A 23,281-nucleotide genomic window follows, 5' to 3' on the forward strand; every position below is an offset into this window, starting at 1 on the left:
AATTTCAACCAGGTCGCAATCGACCTTTCCATTTTTCTAAGCTAGTTTTTGCATACATACATTTGTCTTTCAGCTCAATATGCAATCTCTTTCGGTCTCTTTTAGATGGATTTTTTTTAAATTTTGCATGCAAATATGAGCGAAATAGTGGCAAAAAAAAACACTGAATTGGCAACGATAGAGCGCTTGAACTTTTTTAGCATTCAGAAACTACTGAATCAAGTGCATTCCTTAATCAACTTTTGACTTTTTTCTAGCAGGTCCTCCAGATTAAATGATCCTCTTGTCCATTTTGAGGCAAATGCTGAAAAAATAAATATGTATTCTAAAAAGGAAATCCAACTTACTCCAGGCATATCCGGCAGAAGCTTCCATTCGAGATTAAGATAAACGATTAAGTGATTAGCAAAGTCATTTTATTATTATCCACGCGAGTTTACAGACATACAAATTAATTTCCGCGATGATTTCTCTTCCCCGTGCCTTGCATGAAGGTTGAACGCAGGCGTAGCAGAACCCTGAAAAATCCTACGGAGAGAACTGGATTAAAATTGCAACTTCTAAGATTTATTATCATAAAAAAATAGGATTTGCAGGATCTTCTCCGTGACGAGGAAAAGCTTTGCGATTTTCTAGTTCTAAGGGCGAAAATCTGAAAATTATGAGTTTCCATATCTATTTAATTAAATGTCCCGATGTTCCCGATCTAACCACAGAGACATATCTCCCATTCTTAATCAGTCAAGATGAAATGAACAAAACCACTCAAACGTGAAAGGATCAAATATGAATATTCACAGCATATTCACACTCATATACATTCTAAAAGTTGTTACGCGAAAAATTAAAAATCAAATCAAATTCTTTAAGATTCTTATTTATTTTTAAACATACCAGTAACAATACATTCATATTCCATATACTATAGTCCAAAATATTTACAAACATACAATTTATTTGATACATTAAAACTAAAAATAAGATAATAGCAACTTATCCAATAATCCAAAGTAAGTTATAAATCTACCAGTAAGTAAACGGGTTGGATTGATTATTCATTTCTTGATACTATTCCAAAGGTACAAAAGTGGATAAATCAATTTTTACAATTGAACAAATAGCATGTTTATTACATAGTAAAGTAGGTTTGGGGCCAATATGAATCTTACCCAAAATAATAGCTTTTTAACCAATATTCACTCTCTTTTCACTATCAAAAAATTGAATATATACCATAAGCTTTTCCGATCATTATTAACCATTAGGTCAGGGTAATTTAGCCTTTAGTCTTTTAAAAATTTCTCAATTGATTTTCATTTGCTGTAACACATCGGAACATTCTTCGTCATTCCTAATCTTTTCATTTACTTCGGCACCATACACGAGCAGTATTTGAACAATTTCTCTCTCTGGATTATTCTTAGCCGCGAGAAATAAAGCAGTCTCTCCATCAGAATTTTCAACATTTATCTCGGCGCCTTTGTTAAGCAGCTTTAGGACCATTTCTGGAGAAGAATTAAATCTAGCGGCGAAATGCAGTGCAGTACATTTGTTTTTGTTTTGTGCGTTTACGTTGGAACCTTTTACAAGCAAAATTTGGACTATTTCTGCATTCTTATTCAATGCAGCAGCTCGATGAAGGGCTGTATTTCCATCTTTATCTTTTGAATGAACGTCAGCGCCATTTTCGAGCAGTTTTTTGATCACCCCTGCATTTGAATTTTTTTCAGCTGCTAAATGCAGAGCGGTACAATCATCAATGTTTTTCGTGTCTATTTCGGCACCTTTTTCAAGCAATATTTCAACTATTTCTGGGTTTGCATTAAACCCAGCAGCTAAGTGAAGGGCTGCGTATCCATCTTTACTTTGTGAGTTAACGTCAGCGCCGTTTTCGAGCAGATTTTGGATCACCTCTGTATTTTGGTTTTTTTCGGCGGCCAAATGCAGCGCGGTCCATTTATTATTTTGATGTGCATTTACTATGGCACCATTTTCAAGCAACAATTTCACAACTTCTGCGTTTTTATTGAATCCAGCAGCTAGGTGAAGGGCTGTACTTCCTCCTTCATTTTGCGTATCAACTTCGGCGCCATTTTCGAGCAGTATTTGGATTACCTCTGCAGTTGGGTTAAATCTAGCGGCCAAATGCAGTGCTGTAATTCTACCATTGTTTTGTGCGTTTACGTTGGCACCTTTTTCAAGAATAATTTTCACTATTTCAGGGTTTGTGGTAACCCGAGCAGCAAGGTGAAGGGGTGTAAATCCATTTTTTTCTTGTAAATGAACATCGGCGCCGTTTTCGAGCAGCTTTTGGACCATTTCTGAAGATTGGTTATATCTAGCGGCGAAATGCAGGGCGGTCCATTTATCACTGTCTTTTTCGTTTACTTTGGCACCTTTTTGAATTAAAAGTTTTACTATTTCTGGGTTTTCATTCCAACCAGCAGCTAGTTGAAGAGCTGTATATCCATCTTTACTTTTTGAACGTACATCAGCGCCATTTTCGAGCAGTTTTTGTACGATTTCTGAAACTGGGTTAAATCTAGCAGCCAGAAGCAGTGCGGTCCAGTTAGCATTTTGTTGTAGGTTTACGTTGGCACCTTTTTCAAGCAGAATTTTTACTATTTCGGGGTTTGTGTTTAGCTGAGCAGCAAAGTGAAGGGCTGATGATCCATCTTGCTCTTGTGAATTAACGTCAGCACCGTTTTCGAGCAGCTTTTGGACGATTTCTGAAGCTTGGTTATATCTAGCGGCGAAATGAAGTGGAGTCCATTTATCACTGTTTTGTACATTTACTTTGGCACCTTGTTCGAGCAACATTTTCACTATTTCAGGGTTATTGTTATACCCAGCAGCTTGGTGAAGGGCTGTCGACCCTTCTTCGTCTTGTAAATTGACGTCAGCGCCTTTCTCCAGCAGCTTTTGGACCACTTCTATAACTGGATTATTCGCTACGGCGAAATGCAGGGCGGTCCTACCATCATTGTTTTGTGCGTTCACTTTTGCATCTTTTTCTAGCAAAACATTGACTATTTCTGGATTTTTATTCAACCCAGCAGCTCGATGAAGGGCTGTATTTCCATCGTTACTCTCTGAATGGACATCGGCACCGTTTTCAAGAAGTTTTTCGATCACCTCAGCATTTGGGTTATTTTCAGCGGCCAATTGCAGTGCGGTAACTTTATCATTGTTTTGTGCGTTTACATTTGCACCATTTTCAAGCAAAATCTTGACTATTTTAGGATTTTCATTCAAATAAGCAGCTCGATGAAGGGCTGTACATCCATCTTGACTTTTTGAATGAACATCGGTGCCGTTTTCCAGCAGTTTCTGGATCACCGCTGCGTTTGGGTTATTTTCAGCGGCCAAATGGAGTGGAGTCCAATTATCTTTGAGAAGTGCACTAACATTTGCACCTTTGTCAAGTAAAATTTTCACTATTTCTGGGTTTTCGTTCCAAGTAGCTGCTCGATGAAGGGCTGTATATCCATCATCACTCTGTGAATTAACGTCTGCGCCGTTTTCGAGAAGTTTAAGGACGACTTGTGCAGTTGGGTTATATCTAACGGCCAAATGCAATGCGGTCACTTTATCATTGTTTTCTGCATTTACCATTGCACCCTTTTCAAGTAAAATGTTCATTATTTCTGGATTTTTATTCAACCCAGCAGCTCGATGGAGGGCTGTAAATCCATCTATACTTTGTGAATGAACGTTGGCGCCGTTTTCAAGTAGTATTTGGATCACCTCGGCCTTTGGGTTTTTTTCAGCGGCCAAATGTAGTGCGGTCACTTTACAATTGTTTTGCGCGTTAACTTTTGCACCCTTTTCAAGCAATATTTTCACTATTTCTGGGTTTTCATTCATCCCAGCAGCTAGGTGAAGGGCTGTAGTTCCTTCTTCATTTTGTGAATCAACTTCTGCGCCGTTTTCGAGCAGTATTTTGATTACCTCAGGATTTTGGTTTTTTTCAGCGGCCAAATGGAGTGCGGTCATTTTATCATTGCTTTGTGCATCCATTTTAGCACCATTTTGAAGCAGAATTTTCACTATGTCCGGGTTTTTACTACACGCAGCGGCTCGATGAAGGGCTGTATATCCATCTTTATCTTTTGAATGAACGTCTGCGCCCATGTCAAGCAGTTTTTGAATCATTTCCGTATTTGGGTTTTTTTCAGCGGCAAAATGCAGTGCTGACCATTGATCATTGTTTTGCGCGTTTACTTTGGCACCATTTTCAATCAAAATTTGTACAATTTCCGGGTTTTTATTAAATCCTGCAGCTTGGTGAAGGGCTGTGTATCCATGTTTACTTAATAAATGAATGTCAGCGCCGTTTTCGAGCAGTTTTTTGATGATATCAGTAGCTGGGTTGTCTTTAGCGGCGGAATGAAGTGCGGTCCATTGATCATCATTGTCTTGTGCGTTTACGTTGGCACCCATTTCAATCAGAATTTCCACTACTTCTGGGTTTTCATTCATCCCAGCAGCTCGATGAAGGGCTGTATATCCATCGTGACTTTGTGAAAGAACGTCGGCGCCGTTTTCGAGCAGTTCTTCGAGCACTTCTGTATTTGGGTTTTTTTGAGCGGCCAAATGAAGTGCGGTCACATTTTCGATGTTTTGTGTGTCTATTTTTGCACCCGTTTCAAGCAATATTTTCACAATTTCAGGGTTTTCATTCCAAAAAGCAGCCTGATGAAGGGGCGTAAATCCATCTTTAATTTGTGAACTAACGTCGGCACCGTTTTCAAGCAAATATTTGATCACCTCTGCATTTTGGTTTTTTTCGGTGGCCAATTGTAGTGCGGTCACTTTCTCATTGTTTTGCGCGTTTACTTTGGCACCTTTATCAATTAAAATTTTTACTGTTTCGGCGTTTGTATTAAAGCAAGCAGCGAGGTGAAGGGCTGTACTTCCTCTTTGATTTTTTGAATCAACTTCGGCACCGTTTTCAAGCAGTTTTTCGATCACCTCTGCAGTTGGGTTATTTTCTGCGGCCAAATGTAGTGCGGTCACTTTATCATCGTTTTGTACGTCAACATTGGCACCCTTTTCAAGTAAAATTTCAACTATATCTGCGTTTTTATTAAACCCAGCAGCTAGGTGAAGGGCTGTGCTTCCTCCTTGATTTTTTGAATCAACTTGGGCGCCATTTTCGAGTAGCTTTTGGAGGATTTCTGCATCTGGGTTATATCTAGCAGCAAAGTGTAGTGCGGTCCATTTTTCTTTAATTTGTGCGTCTACTTTGGCACCTCTTTTAAGCAACATTTTCACTACTTCAGGGTTTGTATTCCACCCAGCAGCTAGGTAAAGGGCTGTAGTTCCAGCCTGATTTTTTGTATCAACTTCGGCGCCTTTGTTGAGTAGCTTTTGGGTGATTTTTGCATCTGGATTATATCTAGCAGCAAAGTGTAGTGCGGTCCAATTTTCATTGTTTTGGTCGTTTACTTCGGCACCTTTTTCAAGTAAAAGTTCCACTATTTCTGGGATTTTATTATGCCCAGTAGCTATGTGAAGGGCTGTAAATCCATCATGGTCTTTTAAGCTGACGTTTGAGCCTCTATTAAGAAGTTCTTGAACCAAGTCTGATTTGTTGGAACGGGCGGCATGGTGCAAAATCGATTTTCCATCAGGACTATATTTGTTTAGTGAAACATTAGCGAAAACAAGCTTTTGCACCACTTCCCATTTTTGGCTTGCACCTGCCAGAAGAAGCGGCGTGTCATTAATTTTGGACTCAGCGTTTTTGTCCGCTTCAGTGTTTTCCATGATCCAAAGAGCCACTTCCTCGCTGCATTTGTCGTCAGCAATCGCCAGGTGGAGACAGTTTTCTCCATCGTTTGTTGTTTCAGTCGCCAACTTGCTGTTCTTTTCATGCACCATTTTGACCATGTCAAGATGCCGCAATGCGAAATGCAAAGCGTTTTTACCTCCTTCGTCTTTTAACGAGAGATCTGGTTTGAGCAACTTGAACATTTCTCTCAAATCCTCTCGACAAATTTGGCTGACTAAGTTCAAAGGTTCAGTTGATTTAGCCCAATCAACAAAAGCCCCTGCGTTGGACGCGTCCTTATCATTCTTCGTAGAAAAGAAAAGGTTAACGAACTTCCTGCACTGCATCAATTCATCAAGGAATAAGGGCACTTCTTCATCTGCAGGATTTTTCAAATCTTTTATAAATTTTTGTGCGGTAAGAAATTCTGCAAACATTTGGTGGGTGAAATGTACCTTTTCATTGAAATATATCACAACTCCAAAAGCGTTGATCTTTTTCAAATCTAACTTTTTTACACTGCCTTGGTCGATTTTCATTCCTCTCACATATCGAGAGGCCACCAATTGAATGAGCTTCAATGATTTGTCAATCGTCTCCTCTCCAACATCTTTGCCTCCATTTTCTCTCACCAAACTTAATTTTACTCTTTTCCGCACAATTGTGTCAAAGATATCATACAAGTTTCCTTTGCCTTTGGAATCGGCCAACAAGGTGAGATAGAGTGGGTTTCCCATAATTCCTTTGTTTTTGTATTTTTCCCTCAATTGTTTGATTTCTTGCCGATCCTTTCGGCAAACGGTTTCCAGAAACTCGATTTGCTTTGCTTTATTCAGAGGTTCAATATCTACTTTCGTAGAGATTTTTATCCTCTCTTGAATGTGGTGCACTTCGTGAGGCCTGGTCCCAATAAAGTGTGGGACTCGAGCATTGTTTAAAGCAAACATAATTTGAATCATTTTTTCTCTGAAATCTGGACACACTTCGTCAAATCCGTCGAGGAAAACAATGAGTTCTCTCTTCTCTATCCAGTCGGTAATATCGTCCTGGGAATTGCAAGTTGCGTCTGCGAGGAATCTGTTTGCATCCACTTTGAATGGCATATCACGTATGATCTGGTATTTATCTTTCAGAGGAATTCGCAGTATTTTAAACCCTCCATCATATTTGCTGAGTTGGTGCGCCAGTTCTTTGAGAACGGTCGATTTTCCTGCTCCAGCAACAGAACTAAACAACCAAATGATGCTCGGTTCACCTGAATTATTTGCTGAAGACATTGCTTCATAGTGTTTGATGGAATTCGACTTTGTCAAAGGTCCAAAATCGTGTGAAGATGGTGAATTTTCTAGGGAATTCGCTACCGATATTTTGTTTTTCTCAAACGATTGTATGGCATATTTCAATAATGTTTCAAAATCAATATTTTCCTCGATATAAGATTCCCTTGAATTTTTAAAACGAATCATTCGTGCACGGGAGATTTTGGCCAAATTAATTTTGAAATCGGGTTTGACAAATATTCTTGGCCAAATAGGAAATTGGATGAGATACTGCAAAGTGGAATTAAGAAGAACCACGTCTTCTTTTTTGGACTCACGAGTTAGCAGAGGCTCCAGAAGTTCTTGCAGGCTTTTCTCACCGATGTTTCCAAGTAGTTCAATCAACTTCTCTGATGCATCTAAGTGAGAGAATTTATTTTTGTAAATACCTTAGAGACATATAAAGGTACTTAAAAATTACCTTCATATTTTAGAATCAATACTAGCCACCCACTGTGGTTTGTAGCAGAGACTTGTAAATCTTTCGTGGGCACATGGATCTAAATAAAAAATAATTGTCCAACTATCATCTATCGTGTAAGTTGGAGTAAAACTTACGTCGTCCGTTTGTGGTGCTTCCACGTCCACGTCAACAACGAACATGATTTTTGGCTTTCCTATCAATTTATTGTTTTTAGGGCCAACCAAAGTGTATAGAATGTCCGTGATCGGACGAGTCTCTTGACCCACACGCACGCAAACCTCTTTCTGTTCGTTTTCACACACAGGGCCAAATATGCAGGTCATGATGCAGCCCACGTCTGGTTCCAACTCGGAAACTGAAAAACCTGAATTAAACAAATTTTCTCCTTTTATTTGATACTCACCATTTTCAGTATACAACTTCACTGATTGTTCATTAAGTTTCCACTCTCTAATTTCGAAGTCCAGGTTTTGAAGAACCCTCGTCATTTCTTGCACATGTTTACTTCGGACAACGGATAATATGAATCCTCTACGGCCCCTGATATCTTGCTCTTCATCCGATTTCCAAGGGAAATTTGCAGAAAATGGTTTTATATTTACTTCGCTTGTGTCCCTCGTCGCATCAGTGTTTGAAGAAGGTATTGCTGTCGTTTTCGTACTGTAAAATAAGTTTGTTTGAAACTGTTACATTATGTTTTCTACATTATTTTGATTTGTGGTGAAGTCAAGTTCGATTGTTTTTATCCTTTCTACACATTTATAAAACTCACTTTGAGATTATGAATTTTCTGTCCTGTGTAAACATTTTGAGCTCTGGTGTCTGCCCCAGAAGAGTGTTTTCCACAAAGTTCGTGGAATTGCGTGACTTTTGATGCATTCGACTCTGAACAACGGTGAAGAATTTCAACAAGGGCTCATCATCGGCACTGTCCAGACAAAAGCAGATGTTTCTGACAAACCATGAACCATTTTTATTAGTGTTTGCCATTGTCGCTGTAAATTTTTTTAAAAATATATTAGTGTCAAGTAAAGAGCAATCGTTGCGGTTTATAAAATTACTTTCTACTGTCGAATAGAACACAACAAAGTTTTGCATTCCTGGGCGAGTGGTGATTCGGCACGAATTCTTGTTATCATACTTCTCGTATGATTTATTTATGTCGAATTTTGAATCCTCCAACGTACCCCGACATGGCTGAAAACATGGTGTGAATATTTAGATTATTTATCTCGCAATTTTCTTGGTATTTTGTTAACATTTGTTTGTTTTAAGCTCACCCCAAAATTCACGACTTTCAAACAGTTGCCGAATCTCTGTAGCTTCTGCAATGAGTCAAGTACCTCATCTGTAGTGAAACGTTCATAATCATTTGTTTCCCTATATTTGTGGTCAGTCATTATTGTTCCATTTTCAGTCCCATGAGAGAGAATGAAAAGCACGAAAACTGACGGCACGTCATCTAAATCAAAAGTGATCATAAGTTTACATGAAATTTAATTTGAGCGAGGTACCTTGAGTGTTGAAAAGCTGCAAAAGCTTGTCTTGATCGCCAAGAAGTTGGAGTAAAGTCTCTTTGTTTGGTGACAAGTTACGGAAATTGCAATTCCGGTTTTCCCCGAAGGAAGTCTTGAGGTTTTCTACGTCACAGGTGTCTCCATTTCGGATAAATTTAGGATCGTTTTTGAACTCGTAGTGGATGACCAGGACACAAACACTTGAAAGAGCGATATTATTTTTTAATTAGATCATAGCTCTGGATAATTACTTGTCTGCGTTTTGTCTGGTGACACGTCCATCTAATTCACATTCAAAAAATCCTAGACTTGCTACCCTCTTAGTTTGATTGTGTGTTTGTTGTTGATTTCCTGAAGCGTTAGACACATCCAAACGTTTGTATTTCTTTGGAATTTTGATGTTGCACGTTTTGACGTACTGTTGCAGCTCTTGGACGGAGGAAGCAGTGGCAAGAACGAGACATTCTTTGTACTCTGCCTCGCTCAGCAAGTGATCGAAATCTTGGTCAGTCTTGGGTTTTTGGTCCAGAAAGGTTCCATCGTGAAGGTCTACCTCCAAAGACTCGCGCCATGCTGATTGGAACACACCTCCCCAGAATTCTTGTCCAAGAGTGTTCCAGGCAAGTCCTGGATTCAAATGTCTTGCTTTTGGTCTTGGTTTCAAAAACGTTGACGGTACAATGAAGTAATTTGTTTTGGTCTTCGTGTCCAAACAGTAAGCGAAATAATTTGTCTCTATTTCCATCTTAATGGGATGACTCCAAAGTCGTTTTCACAAGCTGTTTAGTGTTTCCATTTGATTTTAAAACTGTAATCAAAGAAATTTCCAAAACGAGAATAATTAAAATTCAAAATAATTTATTAATTACAAAAACACTCGAATAAAAGATTCATTAAATGGTAACAAAAACCACTAGCAAGAATAAAAAGTTAATCTTAAAAACATTTTCTTTATATGCTGACCAGAATAAAAATATCGACTTAGATCGATACGTTAAAAGTTAATCGATTTTTTCAAAATGGATGTGTCAGTGGCCTTCAAAAGCTGCCGTTCAGTTCACAAAATAATTAGGCATGGTAAAAGGGTGCGAAAAGAAAGCGGCAAACCGATATCTATTCTATATAAATGGCCACCGCGAGTCCACCGAAGTCCCCCGAGCCCACTCCAGGGGCACTGACGAGGCTAGTTATTTTGTAAAAAAAGCCAAAAATCATCAACTTCCTGTGAGTCTCATCCTTATCTGATGCTTCTGTCAGCTTTTCACTCAAATATTGAAAGCGCTTTCTTATCTAGTGCTCTATATACGTGGGTTAATGCAACCTTGTCTTTTTTTATCTCTGGTTTTCACGTCGCGGGAACAAACAAAGTCCCTCTTGTTTAAAATTTTCTGATCTATTAACTTACGCAACTTTCAATATAGTTTTAGTTGAAACTAGAAGTCTCAGCCGGAAAATTTTGGGTCGGGTTTGCAGCAGCCAGGAAAAAAGGGTAAAAAAGTAAAAAGTGCAGGAAACAACTGTCTTATCTGATCCCTCGGGCCGTTAAGCACTACCAAACTTCACGTTTAAAATACTGTCTGCCGCCGCCTTTAATCTCACGACTGAGACTTCTAATTTTAACATATTTTTATGGCACCGCATTTATCATTCAGGTAAAAATATGAAATATCTCCTGACTTCTGACGTGCATATCCATCCGCGTGGGTTTCTAACTCCGTGTAATTTCTACACCAATGAATTAAAATTTAGGTCTGTATATGTTTTTAATGTAAGTAATGAATTAATAAGGTGTTTGGAATTGTTAATTTGAGTGAAAGCTGACGGCAAAACAAGCAGTAAGTGAAAAGACTTTTTAAAATCAAAAAAATTGCCCTCGAGATTTGGAAATTAGGTAAATTTCCTATCAATATTATTACCTCAAATCATTTCTACAAAAAATGGCTGATATCAACACATTGCGATCGCAGATTCAGTGTACTCACATATTATAGCTGTCCGTGCGTCCTCTCGAAGTGACTGAGAAGCGGAATCAGTCCATATTTTTCCCACGAAATGAGCCTATTTTTGCTGCGCGTCTCTTTTAAACGCGCGCGATAACATCTAAAATTTGGACTTTTGACACCACGGCCGATAATGTTTTCTAGGCCAGCAATAATTTTACTGCTTTTCTTATCTCGGCTATGAAGATTTCCGACGCTGATAAATCTTGTGTAGAATTTCACGAGTAAAAATCCCCCGAAACGCGGAGAAAAAAACAAACAAACAAACGTGATCTCCTAAATTCAAAGGCAGCGGCCAAATCGAAGCGAAGGTCAAAGTCAAAGCTCTTCGTGGCCCGATAGAAATAATAATAATTCACGCCTCACGCCTCTCCCTCCACTGCTTAAAATGTGCGTGTGTGCGTTTGTGAGAGAGATAGAGAGAGTTTGCGGCAGCTGCGTGCTGGCATAAAATTTGGGATCGACTGCTATTTTTATTCTGAGCTTCAAATAATTTGGGGACAATCATACGATTTTATGCTATTTATTGAAGCAAACTAAAAACTTCTAAATATATTACTAAGGACTTTGTGCAAGAAACAGCACAATTATACTAATAATAATTAACTCTGCTCATCTGCAGATCAATTTATGGTTAGAAATTAGTTTCGTTTGAACTCTCACCGCTGCAGCAGGTCGAAGGTGGACCTAATTCTCGTCTTTTTCTCCGCACAAATCACGCCGCGATCCTATCAGATGATACTTTGGCTCGCACGGCCGGCTCACTCAAAAGACGCACCGCGCGGCGTGTTAATGCTTTCGAGATCTAAAAGCGGCAGAAAGAGACCATCACTCGTTTGCTGGCAGGAGAGCCGTCGCGCTCCATCTGTCACCCGCCGCGTGATACACGCAACAATTGGCATCCGCGGGTTTTTAAAAAGAGAAATAATAAACAGCATCGAAGCAAAGGGCCTTTTTCATCATTTAAAATCTTTTTTTTTAATGTATTCGAATTGAAGGTTATTAAATTTGTAAAAAAATATGCCTCATTTTCAAAATGTAGGTATTTTTTCAGTTTTCTCATGGTGATTTGAGTGAAATTGCAATTTTGGGGACAAATTAAGACTCGACAAACAGTGGCCTGCATATTTAATAATTAAAATGCTGGAACACAATAAAAATAAAACATAATTATTTATTATATTTCTCCCTTCAATGTGGTTCGGCTGGCTGCTCGTGCTCGAGACTCGAGAGCTCACCGCGGCGCGCAGGAAAATTTATTCTCTCCTGAAAGCCAAGAAAAAGCGAGTCGAATCAATATAATATTAGATAAGGCGCGTGTCGCTGTTAAATTCACACACTCACTCGCGCGGTGGCAGCCAAAATTTGTCGCCGCTGCAGCAACAGAGAACAGAGAGCAGAACATTGTTTCAACTTCTTAAATCATCCTCAATTATCATGTTTCACGAATAAATATTTCCCTTCTCATCAAGAAGCATCAATGTTAATTTATTAATTGATATGCATTTTTTCATTTGATTTTTAAATAGCTATTAAAAATTATTTTTGTCAAGGGAATGACTATATTTGTCACAGTTCAATAAGTATTTTATCTAAAAACTTTTCTAAATTAAGACCCGAGCCAAAAACAGAAAATTATTTTAAAATTAAATGCAATATTAATACAAAAATCCAGGAGCATAAAATATTTAACTGTTTCTGTAGGGGATTAAAATAATATAGAAACTTAGGGGTGCACTGCTGGAAAGGATTGGCGCCGAAAGGGAAAATTCATTCGTTTTTCCCGCAGGTTTTGCACTCGCAGTCGAATTATTTGCTCTAGAGATAATTAAATAGGGCCTTTTTATCGCTGCTGTGACGTCTATAGGAGCAATCGCTACCATTCCCGCGCTTCGCGATTCTCTCGCCATCTATCGGTGAATCAGGGAAACATAATCCTTTGAAAATACGTAGAATTTCTTATCACATTGATAGTGTCTACGACCATATCACGTTGAAAACACCGGTTCTCGTCCGATCACCGAAGTTAAGCAACGTTGAGTGCAGTCAGTACTTGGATGGGTGACCGCCTGGGAACACTCCATGTTGTAGACCAAACTCGCTTTTTGCCACACGGCTTTTTGCTTCTGATTGCGACAGTTTAATTTTTATCTTTCTATTAGTCAGGTATTTTTAGATGCAATTGAAAGCTTTCAGGGGGTTTATAAAAAATAATAGTCATCAAATTGAATTATTTATCAAATGGCGCGATTTATTTTTTCTCCGAGCACAAAAGACTCCGTCAGGCGTCGGGTAAAAGTGCTTTTGCCCTGCTCGTTCTTCATCCCCTCCATCACCGCTCTCTCGGAGTCAAAAATTGATGATTTTTTGTTCATTATCGGACTGCCGGCTGTCCGTTATTTCTACTTGTTTAAATTTATTTCTCACTAAAATGCGCAATTATGGCCTTTTTTCGTCGCTGCTTTTTCTTCCAGCTGCCGGCCGCTTCACTGTTCCCTTTTTTTTATCTTGAAAACTGCCACCCTCCACTCTGATGACGCAAAAGCGGCCTTGACACTCAACTTCTCTCCAATCAGCAGCCAAAATCAAACAAGATTAACCGGCTTATAATTTTTTCACATCAAAACAATTTGATCAAAAATAAAATTTCCACTTTTCCGATAATTTATCCACTCAGCAGAGCCCAAATTCACTCAGGAAAATTGGTGTAATTTTATATTTGATTTTTAATGTTTCACAATATATAAAAAACTGTTGCATTGTTTTTTCTATTGAATTTTACGACTGCTGCTCTCTTCTATTTGTCTTGTTCGAAAATTACGCGATCGACACCAGTCTATAGCAAACACAATAATTATTATAAATTGTAAAATTAATAAATCAATTTTATATACCTATGGAATAAACATTAATGTACTTTTTATGAAACTAGGACGTGAACAATTACTAATCTGTGCAATTCGCGAGATAAACACGGCCGCCGGCTCGATTAGCTGCTCTGCTGGCCGCAAACGCTGACAATCTAGAGCAAAAAATGAGCGAAGCACTCGGTGAGGCAGGTGCTGCCCTCGCGTGCCAAATGCCAGAGTTTTTTACTGCTAGCAACAACTATGAAGTCTCTCAATTCCATCTTTTTAGGCGCGAAGGCCACGTTTTCTACATGGAAGAAGTTGCAACCCCATCGTTTTCAAAAGAGACAAATTTAATAGAAGCGAGAAACAGTCGAAAATTTAAATAGAAAAAACGTCGACATCGCACCATGATACATTTTTTTATGTTATGAAATACTATTTGAAATTAAATAAAAAATGAAATTGGGCACTGCTGAGATGATGATATTATTTTACAAAATAGAAAGCAACTACCGGGCAAGTGGACACTTCATTTTCGATTAAAATAAGCCGGTTAATCTTGTTTAATTTTTGGGTGCTGATTATAGAAAGCAGTTGAGTGTCAAGGCTGCCGCTTTGCGCTATCGCGATTGGTTTGTTCAGAGAGGAAATTTTGGCAGTCGCGGCAGGATAAAAAAAAACGAAAATCAAAGCAGCCGGCAGCTGGAATAAAAAGCAACGTCGAGAGGAGAGACGGAAGAAATAGCCAAGTGTCGCGAGATAAATAAATTTATTTGAAGTAACGCGAGCAGCAATTAAAGGCGAACTGGCCTCGGCACGACGGACACGGGCATGTGGTCACCGGCGGCCATTTCGGCCGCAGCTGACGGCGAAAGGTAAATCCACAGACGCAAATTATTGTAGTGACGCTTCGACACCGCGGATTTTCAGGGCGAAATGCTTAATCTCAATTTTTTACTGATAGAACCTGCGAGGCCGGCGGAGCAAAGAGCAAGGAAGAAACAAACCACGCATTGCCTGATTAGACTGATTAGAAATTTCAAATTGATTAAAAAAATCTGAACAAAGGAGGACTTTGTTCACTCTCGCGACGCATTAACCGCAGAGATAAAAACAACAAAAGTGTTTGCTTTCAATCACGTAGATAAGAAATTACCCGTTCTCAATATTTGTTTAAAAATCTGTCTGAAGCATCATGAGATAAAGATAAGACTAACAGAGGTTCTCTCTTAGTTTGATGAATTTTTTTTGCTATTTTACAAAGCAAATAACGTCCGGAACGGAGGGACTGGGCTCGGGGGACTCCCGGAGGCTCGAGATCGCTTCGCGCCGTCCGATTGATCCCACGGGCGTCTCGGACCATTTTGTACAATCCCCCGATGGGTGGGTTCACCCGTTTCTCGGGTCGTCCAGCTCGGACGGCTACCCGCTCGACGCGTTATTATAATATTTAATTAAAAATTCAGGGCCTTTTTTTCCCGCAAGCGAATGACGTAAAATAGTGCGGCACTCGCAGCGGCCATATATAAATCGGTTTCCCGCTTTGTTTTTCCACCTTGGTCCAAATAAAGTATTTTATTTCCTTCGTGACATCGCAGCACGCACGCCACGCACGTAGAATATTTGTACATTTTTCATTTCTTTCTGATAGAACGGTCAATTATTGAGCATCACGATCAGATTTAGATGGACTGTTGATTGCAAAATAAGGCAATAAGTACTTACAAAAAATGATAGGAAGAGCGGCGCGTGTTGGCCCTTGAAAGATTATCAGCACATTCCGCGCGTCACTGAAGGAAAGTCCAACTTTTGCATGGATGCTTAAAAGCGATGCGCAACAAAAAATGCGGCTCATTTGACGGAGAAAATAAAGGACTGATTGCGCACCCCATCCACGGCGAGAGGACGAGTACAGCTTCAATGTAAGTACCTTTAATCTGCGTTACATAAAAAATAGTCATCATTATTTTTGCAATTAAATTTCGCGCGTGCTCGTGATTTACATCGGAATATGATCTGTTAATAACCCCACAATTCATGCATACCACTTTATCGCTTTCCAGTGGTGTGCTGAAAATCTTTTTAGGCCTAAAACTATCTAAATAATAGCAGACAAAAAGTGAGAAATTTAGTTAGTTTTGCACCAGTAAATCTCGGGTTCTAATTATCAGAGTTGCATAAACTGCCCACCGTTGGACTTGTCTCGACCTCCCCTGACCTGCTGAACGGTTTAAGGGGCTTAATCTGCACCCCCAAAATGCTATTTTGACGTTTGGTGCCGGTTATTATTTTCGAGATCGGAGAGCGGCGTCGGAAAGTCCGCAAAGTTTGGCTCCGGGACAAATTTCAGGGTGGGGTACCCTGAAAAAGGTTGTCAGGGTAGGTCAGTTTGTAGGGCTAGGCAAGACCTTTCGATTAAGAGCTTGTGACGTGATATCCATCAACCTGTTGAATTATTAGAAAATTAAAACCGTTTCCTTTTTGCGCGTCGAAATAGTCGGACAGTCGAAACCACCGGCCGGCCTAGCAAAGGAGACTTAATAAGAAAATGGGTTTGGGGGCTGGCGGGGGTGTTCGTCACACGCAGAATTTTACCACGAGTTCAACCATGAATTTGGGTTTTGCCCGTACGACCCCTAGGAGCCGAGCAATGAATTTTTAAATGTGAAAAACCGCGGTTTGTGACATTTCAAAATTTAGTTTTTGGGGCCTGGCCGGGGCCCCGAGGGCCGGCGGGCTGTGATTGCTCCACCAGTCGATGCGCCTAAATTGAGCGTGTCCGTCTGTGCGTGGTTTTGCAAAATCAGACCGTTTTTCGAAACACAGCGAATTGTTTTCTTCAAAATTTTTAAAAAAAGGCAAACTTTTCGGATTTTTTTTTGCACCGAGACCCAGATTTTAGTTGGATATGCCGCCTAGCCATCTGAGCTATAGTTATCGTATGAAGATCTCTTTTTAAATTTTAAATTACGCGGTTTGGTTCGTGCTTTGATGGGTGGTGGATGTTTTGCGTTTTTGCGAAATCTCGCGCACGGCGGAGGCCATATCTCGCGATTGGGGAACAAAATCGAGCAAAACTCACGATTAATTGATGCGAAATTTATCTGCTAATCATTTCTAACCAATTACTACCCGATCCCATTGTCAGATTTTTACAAGACAGAAATTGAAGACTAAAAAACGTGATTTTTAAACTTCACACGGAAAATAAAATAATTGGCGATTATTTTTTAAACATGGACCCTTAATGTTTAGCCACCTGTTCCACCGAACGCGGAAGACCAACACGTGTCTGCATACCGAATTTGAGAAATTTGGAGCCCAAAGAAAAATTAAAATTAATTTTTTCGGTTTTTGAGCTGTCTGTCGCAACGAGAGCGGAGCCGACAGTGGTTTTATTTTTGTCAAATTTCGACCGCACATGTTACCCTCGACCACGACCCCTCATCAGATAGGTCTTTGTCTCGGCTTTCATGGGAAATACCCTGACGACCTATTTCAGGGTACCCCGACCTGAGATCGCTTCAGAGGCGTGTTTTTGGTACTTTTTTCTTCACTTTCGAGCATACGGTTCGCGGTCGTTGATTTTTCTCCCTCGCCTCCGACTGACCTTCCTCAGGTAGCCCCACCTGAGGGCTACTATTACGCGGTTTGGCCGGTGCAGTCGCTTCTATTCGGCTACTGTGAGTTCCGCAATGCTCATTTAATCGCTAAAATCAGCAACTAGCAAACGGGTTCGGGGCGGCGCGGCGTGGCGCCGCTCTGACTTTATTCGGATTTTGGGATTTTCCATAACGAAATTGACGAAGGCATCCTAAACATGGTGAAATTATTTCGACCCGCAGATTTCTCCCATGTTAATCTTACGGGGAGTTTTGCACACGTCCTGAAAAAATGGGCACCTGGCGCCGCCGACTCCGTGAGCATTGAATTTCCGTTTTGACGAATGCACAACACCGTGGGCGTCAACACAAATTCAAATCTCGAGTTTCATCACTGTGTCTTTTCTAGAATTTTTTATTTAGATTTTTAAGAATTCGCTCTCGTGCCGACGACGTGTGTGAAATGCGGCAGGCGCTCGGCCCGCTCGCGACCACACGGTTTTTCTTTATTAAAATTCGACCGTTCATCTTGTAATCAACCACGACCCCTCATCGGACAGGTCTTTTTTCAAATTTTAACCCGCATACCCAAACGACCTTTTTCAGGGTACCGCAATCTGAGAGATCCTCTCCGCGGCTCGTTTTTAATGCTATATTTCTTGAGTTTCTCGCACATTTGACGATACATGGCGATGATTTTTTAACCCTGGCCTTGCTCAGGTCACGCCACCTGCCACCTGATGACTGTTTCTGCGCGGTTTTGCCGGCGCCGTCACTTATTTTTGGCTCTTACTGCGTGCTGTGTGGTGGGGAAAGATGTGTGTTTTCACGCGTTTCGGGCGGAGCACTGAGGGGTGGCACGAGGGTTGGCTTTCGGTTCGGTGCAGTGGCTCCAAAGGTGGCGGCGCGCGGTTCATGATTTGCGATGCAGTGGCTTGCTTTTTTGCACCATTTTTTTCACTGCCCAACGCAGTTTTCGATCCTGAACAACTTTCAATATAAACAAAATTCAAAGATCAAGGTCACCTTTTGTGACCTTCTTTTGAAAATTCAAAATTAATTCGATTTTTTCGGGGTTCAGAGCTGATATATAGCCCGTAAAATTGTTTCATAGGTGCAATCGCGACAGTTTTGCTGCAATTCAAATTTAATATTTAAAAAAAATTTTAATTTTTCCCATTTAATGTCCCCCATCACCTTGAAACTCATTTTCTATTCATTTGTTATCACTTTTATCACTTTTTGTTAATTCAGAGTAAAAGAAAACTGAAAAATTATAAGCGAAAAAGTGAAAAAATTCTCGTTCTCCTTGTTAATCATATTTTCAGGGTAAAAATTTTGACTTTGGCATGCCCTAATTATCTTAATATGATTTTACGCTGTCCATTAGATTTATCTTCGCAAGCTCTCCTTTACATAAAACAAATACCCTGGTTCCATGAGTAAAATCCTAAAATTTTAAAGCGCATCCAAAAACTGGTCCCTTACATTTGGGAGCAAGTGGCGCCGCGAGACTGCCAATTTAAATACGAGGAAAACTAATTGAACTTTTCTATATCATCCCTGTTGCAGATCTCGAAAGCATCAGACGCGTAGAGCAGCCAATAGGCAACAGTGCGTCTTGTGAGTGAGCTGGCAAGTCTCACGTGTGACAAGGCGGATCAGGTGCATCCCTCTTCGCTCTGCTGAAGCGGTGAGTGTTGATAAAGAATTTCATTTCCGCAGCAATGAATCGATCTGTACAAGAAGCAGATTTGTTTGCGTGCGTAGCAAAAGTAAAAGTTTGTTACGTGCAATTCAAAAACAAACAAACGCTTTAGGTACGCTTACGCACCAATTAAAGCTCACAAGCTTTAATTTTAAACAGAGGGTGACGGCTGGCGGGAGCAGCTTAGGCCCGGATAGCCCATCGGGCGCACCGGGCGATTCCCCGGTGGGCCGCCCGACACTCGATTAACTCAATTCCTCAAAATGGCACGTCTCGTTGTACGTCCCGCGATCAGGGTTCACAAACACCCAGACTGAAAATTATGTTTCGCTTCGAAATTTAAAATTTAGCATGACATTTTTTATTTTTCGGGTTTTTTGTATTCTCTAAATCTCGGGTTCCAACCTTCAGAATTACGAAAACTACCCACCATTAGACTCGCCGTAACCTCCACTAGCCAGCCAAAGTTTTTAGGGGGTGATAACCCTATTGCTGCAACTTTGATAATAAAAATTTTAGCATCCTAAAATAAATTCTCCAAGACATCTTCCAAATTATCATCCCGTCCTTTTTCAAAACTAAAACAGAAAATCGTTTTTTAAACTAAATGCATAATTAAAACGTTCAGTTATAAAGGGTTTCAATTTTTTCAAAGGGGTTGAAGTATAGCAACCTATTATTGGTGGAGGGTAAGTGTAAGCCCTTCAACTGGTCAAGGGGAGTCGAGGCGAGCCCAACAGTGGATAATTTTTACTATGCTGATAGTTTTAGAACCCGAGATTTGGCGTTGAAAAAACAACGAAAATTGAAAAAGTACAGAGTGCATGCCCTTCCCGGTCCCCGGACAGGGATAAGACTAAAGAAAATTAAATAAATATAGCTACCAGCGGGGACCAGATTCGTGCAGATATGGCGTCGGGTGGACTATTTTTTTCCCGTAATTTCACGCCGCATTTAATGTGACCATACCTACATTCCGTCAAACAATGACCATTCTGCGACACACAAATCACATTGTTTCGACAAGCAAATATAAACGGAATGGTAATCGGGCGCACCGCCAGGCCAAACCTCAGTGGGCCGCCCGGACCGCCCAATACTTCCAAGACTTGACTGTCAAGTGTCAAGCGGCCCGCGTTTGCGGCCCTAATTTTTTTAATTGCTTTTCCGTGTTGGGACTGCGGCTGAAGGCAACTCAAGTTCCTATTATTCAATGCTTAATTATATAAGGGCGGGGGTTGGAGTGGGCCGCGGTTGCTCGGTTGGCCGTAAAAATCAACAGCCCCGGTAAACAATTTGGCAGCAGTGTCTGGGCCTGGTTTCACCCCTCTTGTTGCTATTTCGGATATTTATGGTCGTTTCGCCGCGAGCGAGGGACGTCACGAGGTTCATCGCTTGCGGCGGCCACAGCGGCGCCATATTCGGTTTCCTGCTTCATTTTCGCGCTCGTCCCGCACGAAAATGCAATGAATTTTTTACATAATTGATTCAATGTCCCACTGGTTCTTTTAAAAAAACGCTATTAACTTACTGACATCAGTAATTTTTGTGTTTGGTCAGCCAAATAGGAAAATGTTTTTAGGGTTAACGCTTTAGACTTACAAAGGATTGTTGCATATTTCATAGATTTTTGGCAGCAAAAAAACTCATCGCTCGTGAGGGCTGACATAAGACTTTTTACGTGTACTTAAGAATTTTTTCTCTATTTTCCTGGATGAGGAAATTTGGAGATCTCGCCTCCACTGGTCAGCAGCGCCGAATCCTCACGAGTAATGAGCCTTGTTCTCTTAGCCATAAATATAAAGAGGGGTTGACGGCTAAGTCAGCGCGTCCGTAAAGCAGGGTTGAGAATTTGAAAACCATACCTGTGGTTATTCATTGTAGCGGGACGTCGACGCAAGTTGTACAGAGCGGTTGCTCCAAAGGTTGAGCGAGGGGGAGAGAGCGAGAGCCAGCGTCGAGCACAATCTACGGTCGGAGGAAGAGTCAGGTGGCGTCGGGCCTCGAGATCCGTGAATGTCTCGAGCCCTCTTCGTGCGGGGTAGTTTTATATATCAGGCTCCTCCCCTCGCTCTCCCTTTGGGTGCCCAAATAGTATACATCCTTCACATCGGTAACAAAAATATTGATTGTATTCTCGTTAGGTAAACCCCAGACAATTTTTAACCGTGCATAATTTTTTAAGTATGAATGACAGCTTTTTAAACTCTCCCGTTTTGTCAATTTCTTTCATTTCAGTTTGTTTAGTGAATTGGAAATATAGCAGCTACTGAAAACGATGTTGTAGTCATCCCAGTAAGATGGAAACAGAAGGAAATTATTTCGCTTACTGTCTGGACGCGAACACCAGATTACATTACTTCATTGTACCATCAGAGTATTTGAATCCAAGACCAAAATCAAGACATTCGAATCCAGGAGTTGCTTGGGACACTCTTGGACAACATTTCTGGGGAGCTGTGTTGCAATCAGCATGGCATGAATCTTTGGAGGTAGACCCTGACGATGGGTCTTTCCTGGACCAAAGCCACAAAACTGACAAAGATTTCGAGCACTTGCTGACCGAGGCAGATCACAAAGAATGTCTCGTTCTTGCCACTGCTTCCTCCGTCGAAGAACTGCAAGTGTTCGTTCAAACGTGCAACATCAAAGTTCCAAAGAATTACAAACGTTTGGATTTTTCTGACGCTTCAGGAAGTCAACAACACGACCAGCCGCACCAGGTACGTCAAGAGTTTAATTTCTTTAAAACCACTATTATCAAAAGTATATCTTGATATCTAGTATCGGAAACTTCAGAAAAAATTATAAATAAAACATAATTTTCAACGACAATGTTTCAGCAAAACGTGCAATTCGGGAGTAGCGAATCCTATCAGCCAACGAAAAATAAGGATTTCTCAGCGCCCTCAAAATGCTTGGAAGAGCCAAACTCTACACCTAAAAATGTTCCTACAGGAGCAACTCCTTTCGTTCTGTCATCAGAGGACAAAGATATTGTAATGGAAGATCCGATCGAGTCGCATGATGTCTCCGAGAATGACGAAAGAGGTAATTTCTCATTGATGCGTGTTTACTAATAAGATTTCAACCTCCGGCATTACTTGAGTTCTGTGGAAATAATATTATATTTATTTAACCAAACACCCATTACAGAAATGAATATAATAAATTTACAGTTTACTTGCACAAATCAGAGTAAATGGGACCTTCTCGTATTTAAAAAAATGATAGAAATTCACCTATTCATAACAAAACACGCATTTACAATCAATACCGGCCCGGTCTTATTATGATATTACTACCTGTACAGTAAACATAGTGATAGTCGTGGCAAGTGTGCCTTGGAGAAAAAATGTCTATTTGGAAAACAGGCATTTTTCCAGCCATGATTGCCCCTGTTCTATCGCCCATTACCGGAGTGTCATAAAAATCCCTACATCGATCTGGGAGAGCTTGAAAAGTCTGTTTTTAATTAATTAATTAATTAAAAGCAGCAGTCTCTAGAAGTGAAAACTTTAATGCAGATCATTAAAAACAAAGTTAATGTCAGCTAGCTCGTATGCAAGTGTCTTGATTTCAAGAATTTTGACAAAGCTAAGGCTTTTTTGACAAAACGAGATTTGGCAAATTCTAACTTATTTAAGTCGGTCAAAGTAAGATTTGGTCAGATTGCTTGTTTGCTGTAACTAGTAATAGGTACTATGGCTAAGTTGAAAAGCTTTCATGCTGTACTGAAAGATGACTTGGAGATTTTTTTTTTAAATTTGAGGCATAGCGAAAATTGCGGCTCTTAATTTCTTAACCACGTATTTGTTAAAAGAAAGGCCTGAGGATGGAAAAGTGACACTCAAATACGATAGTTCTCTAACAAATTCAATATTCTCATTTGTTATCATCATCATCATCATCAATGGGTAAATAAACAAAATTTTGAATCTAACTCTTCTTTAATATGACCTTTGTTCCTGAATTTTAAAATTAACATTTGGTCATAATAAATTTGAATTCACGTTTGCTAAGGTAAATTGTCAAACAATGCACGAAAACACTCAGATCATCTAAGCAGTAAAAGAGCAAAAC

At 40.1% G+C, this 23,281-nt stretch overlaps 2 protein-coding genes and 1 non-coding gene across 3 annotated transcripts; 1 reads left to right on the forward strand and 2 right to left on the reverse strand.

The window, feature by feature from the left end:
• Window positions 1–886: 886 nt before the first annotated feature.
• LOC135943633 (uncharacterized) lies at window positions 887–7,242 on the reverse strand. The gene has a single exon (XM_065490275.1). It carries the CDS (start codon window positions 7,240–7,242, stop codon window positions 1,303–1,305), a length of 5,940 nt encoding a protein of 1,979 aa, XP_065346347.1. The 3' UTR covers window positions 887–1,302.
• Window positions 7,243–7,321: 79 nt separating this feature from the next.
• On the reverse strand, window positions 7,322–9,781 carry LOC135943882 (uncharacterized). The gene is made up of 6 exons (XM_065490548.1): window positions 9,288–9,781; window positions 9,034–9,236; window positions 8,292–8,514; window positions 7,923–8,179; window positions 7,517–7,874; window positions 7,322–7,454 (listed from the first exon to the last, which is right to left on the reverse strand). Exons 1-5 carry the CDS (start codon window positions 9,779–9,781, stop codon window positions 7,519–7,521), a joined length of 1,533 nt encoding a protein of 510 aa, XP_065346620.1. The 3' UTR covers window positions 7,322–7,454; window positions 7,517–7,518.
• A 3,230-nt stretch (window positions 9,782–13,011) lies between these two features.
• LOC135944822 (5S ribosomal RNA) lies at window positions 13,012–13,130 on the forward strand. Its single transcript, XR_010575368.1, has one exon. It is a non-coding gene; the product is annotated as a 5S ribosomal RNA (ribosomal RNA).
• The last annotated feature ends 10,151 nt before the right edge of the window (window positions 13,131–23,281 follow it).

This window comes from Cloeon dipterum, chromosome 4, assembly GCF_949628265.1.
Source record: "Cloeon dipterum chromosome 4, ieCloDipt1.1, whole genome shotgun sequence".
In the NCBI taxonomy this organism is placed as follows: Eukaryota; Metazoa; Arthropoda; class Insecta; order Ephemeroptera; family Baetidae; genus Cloeon; species Cloeon dipterum.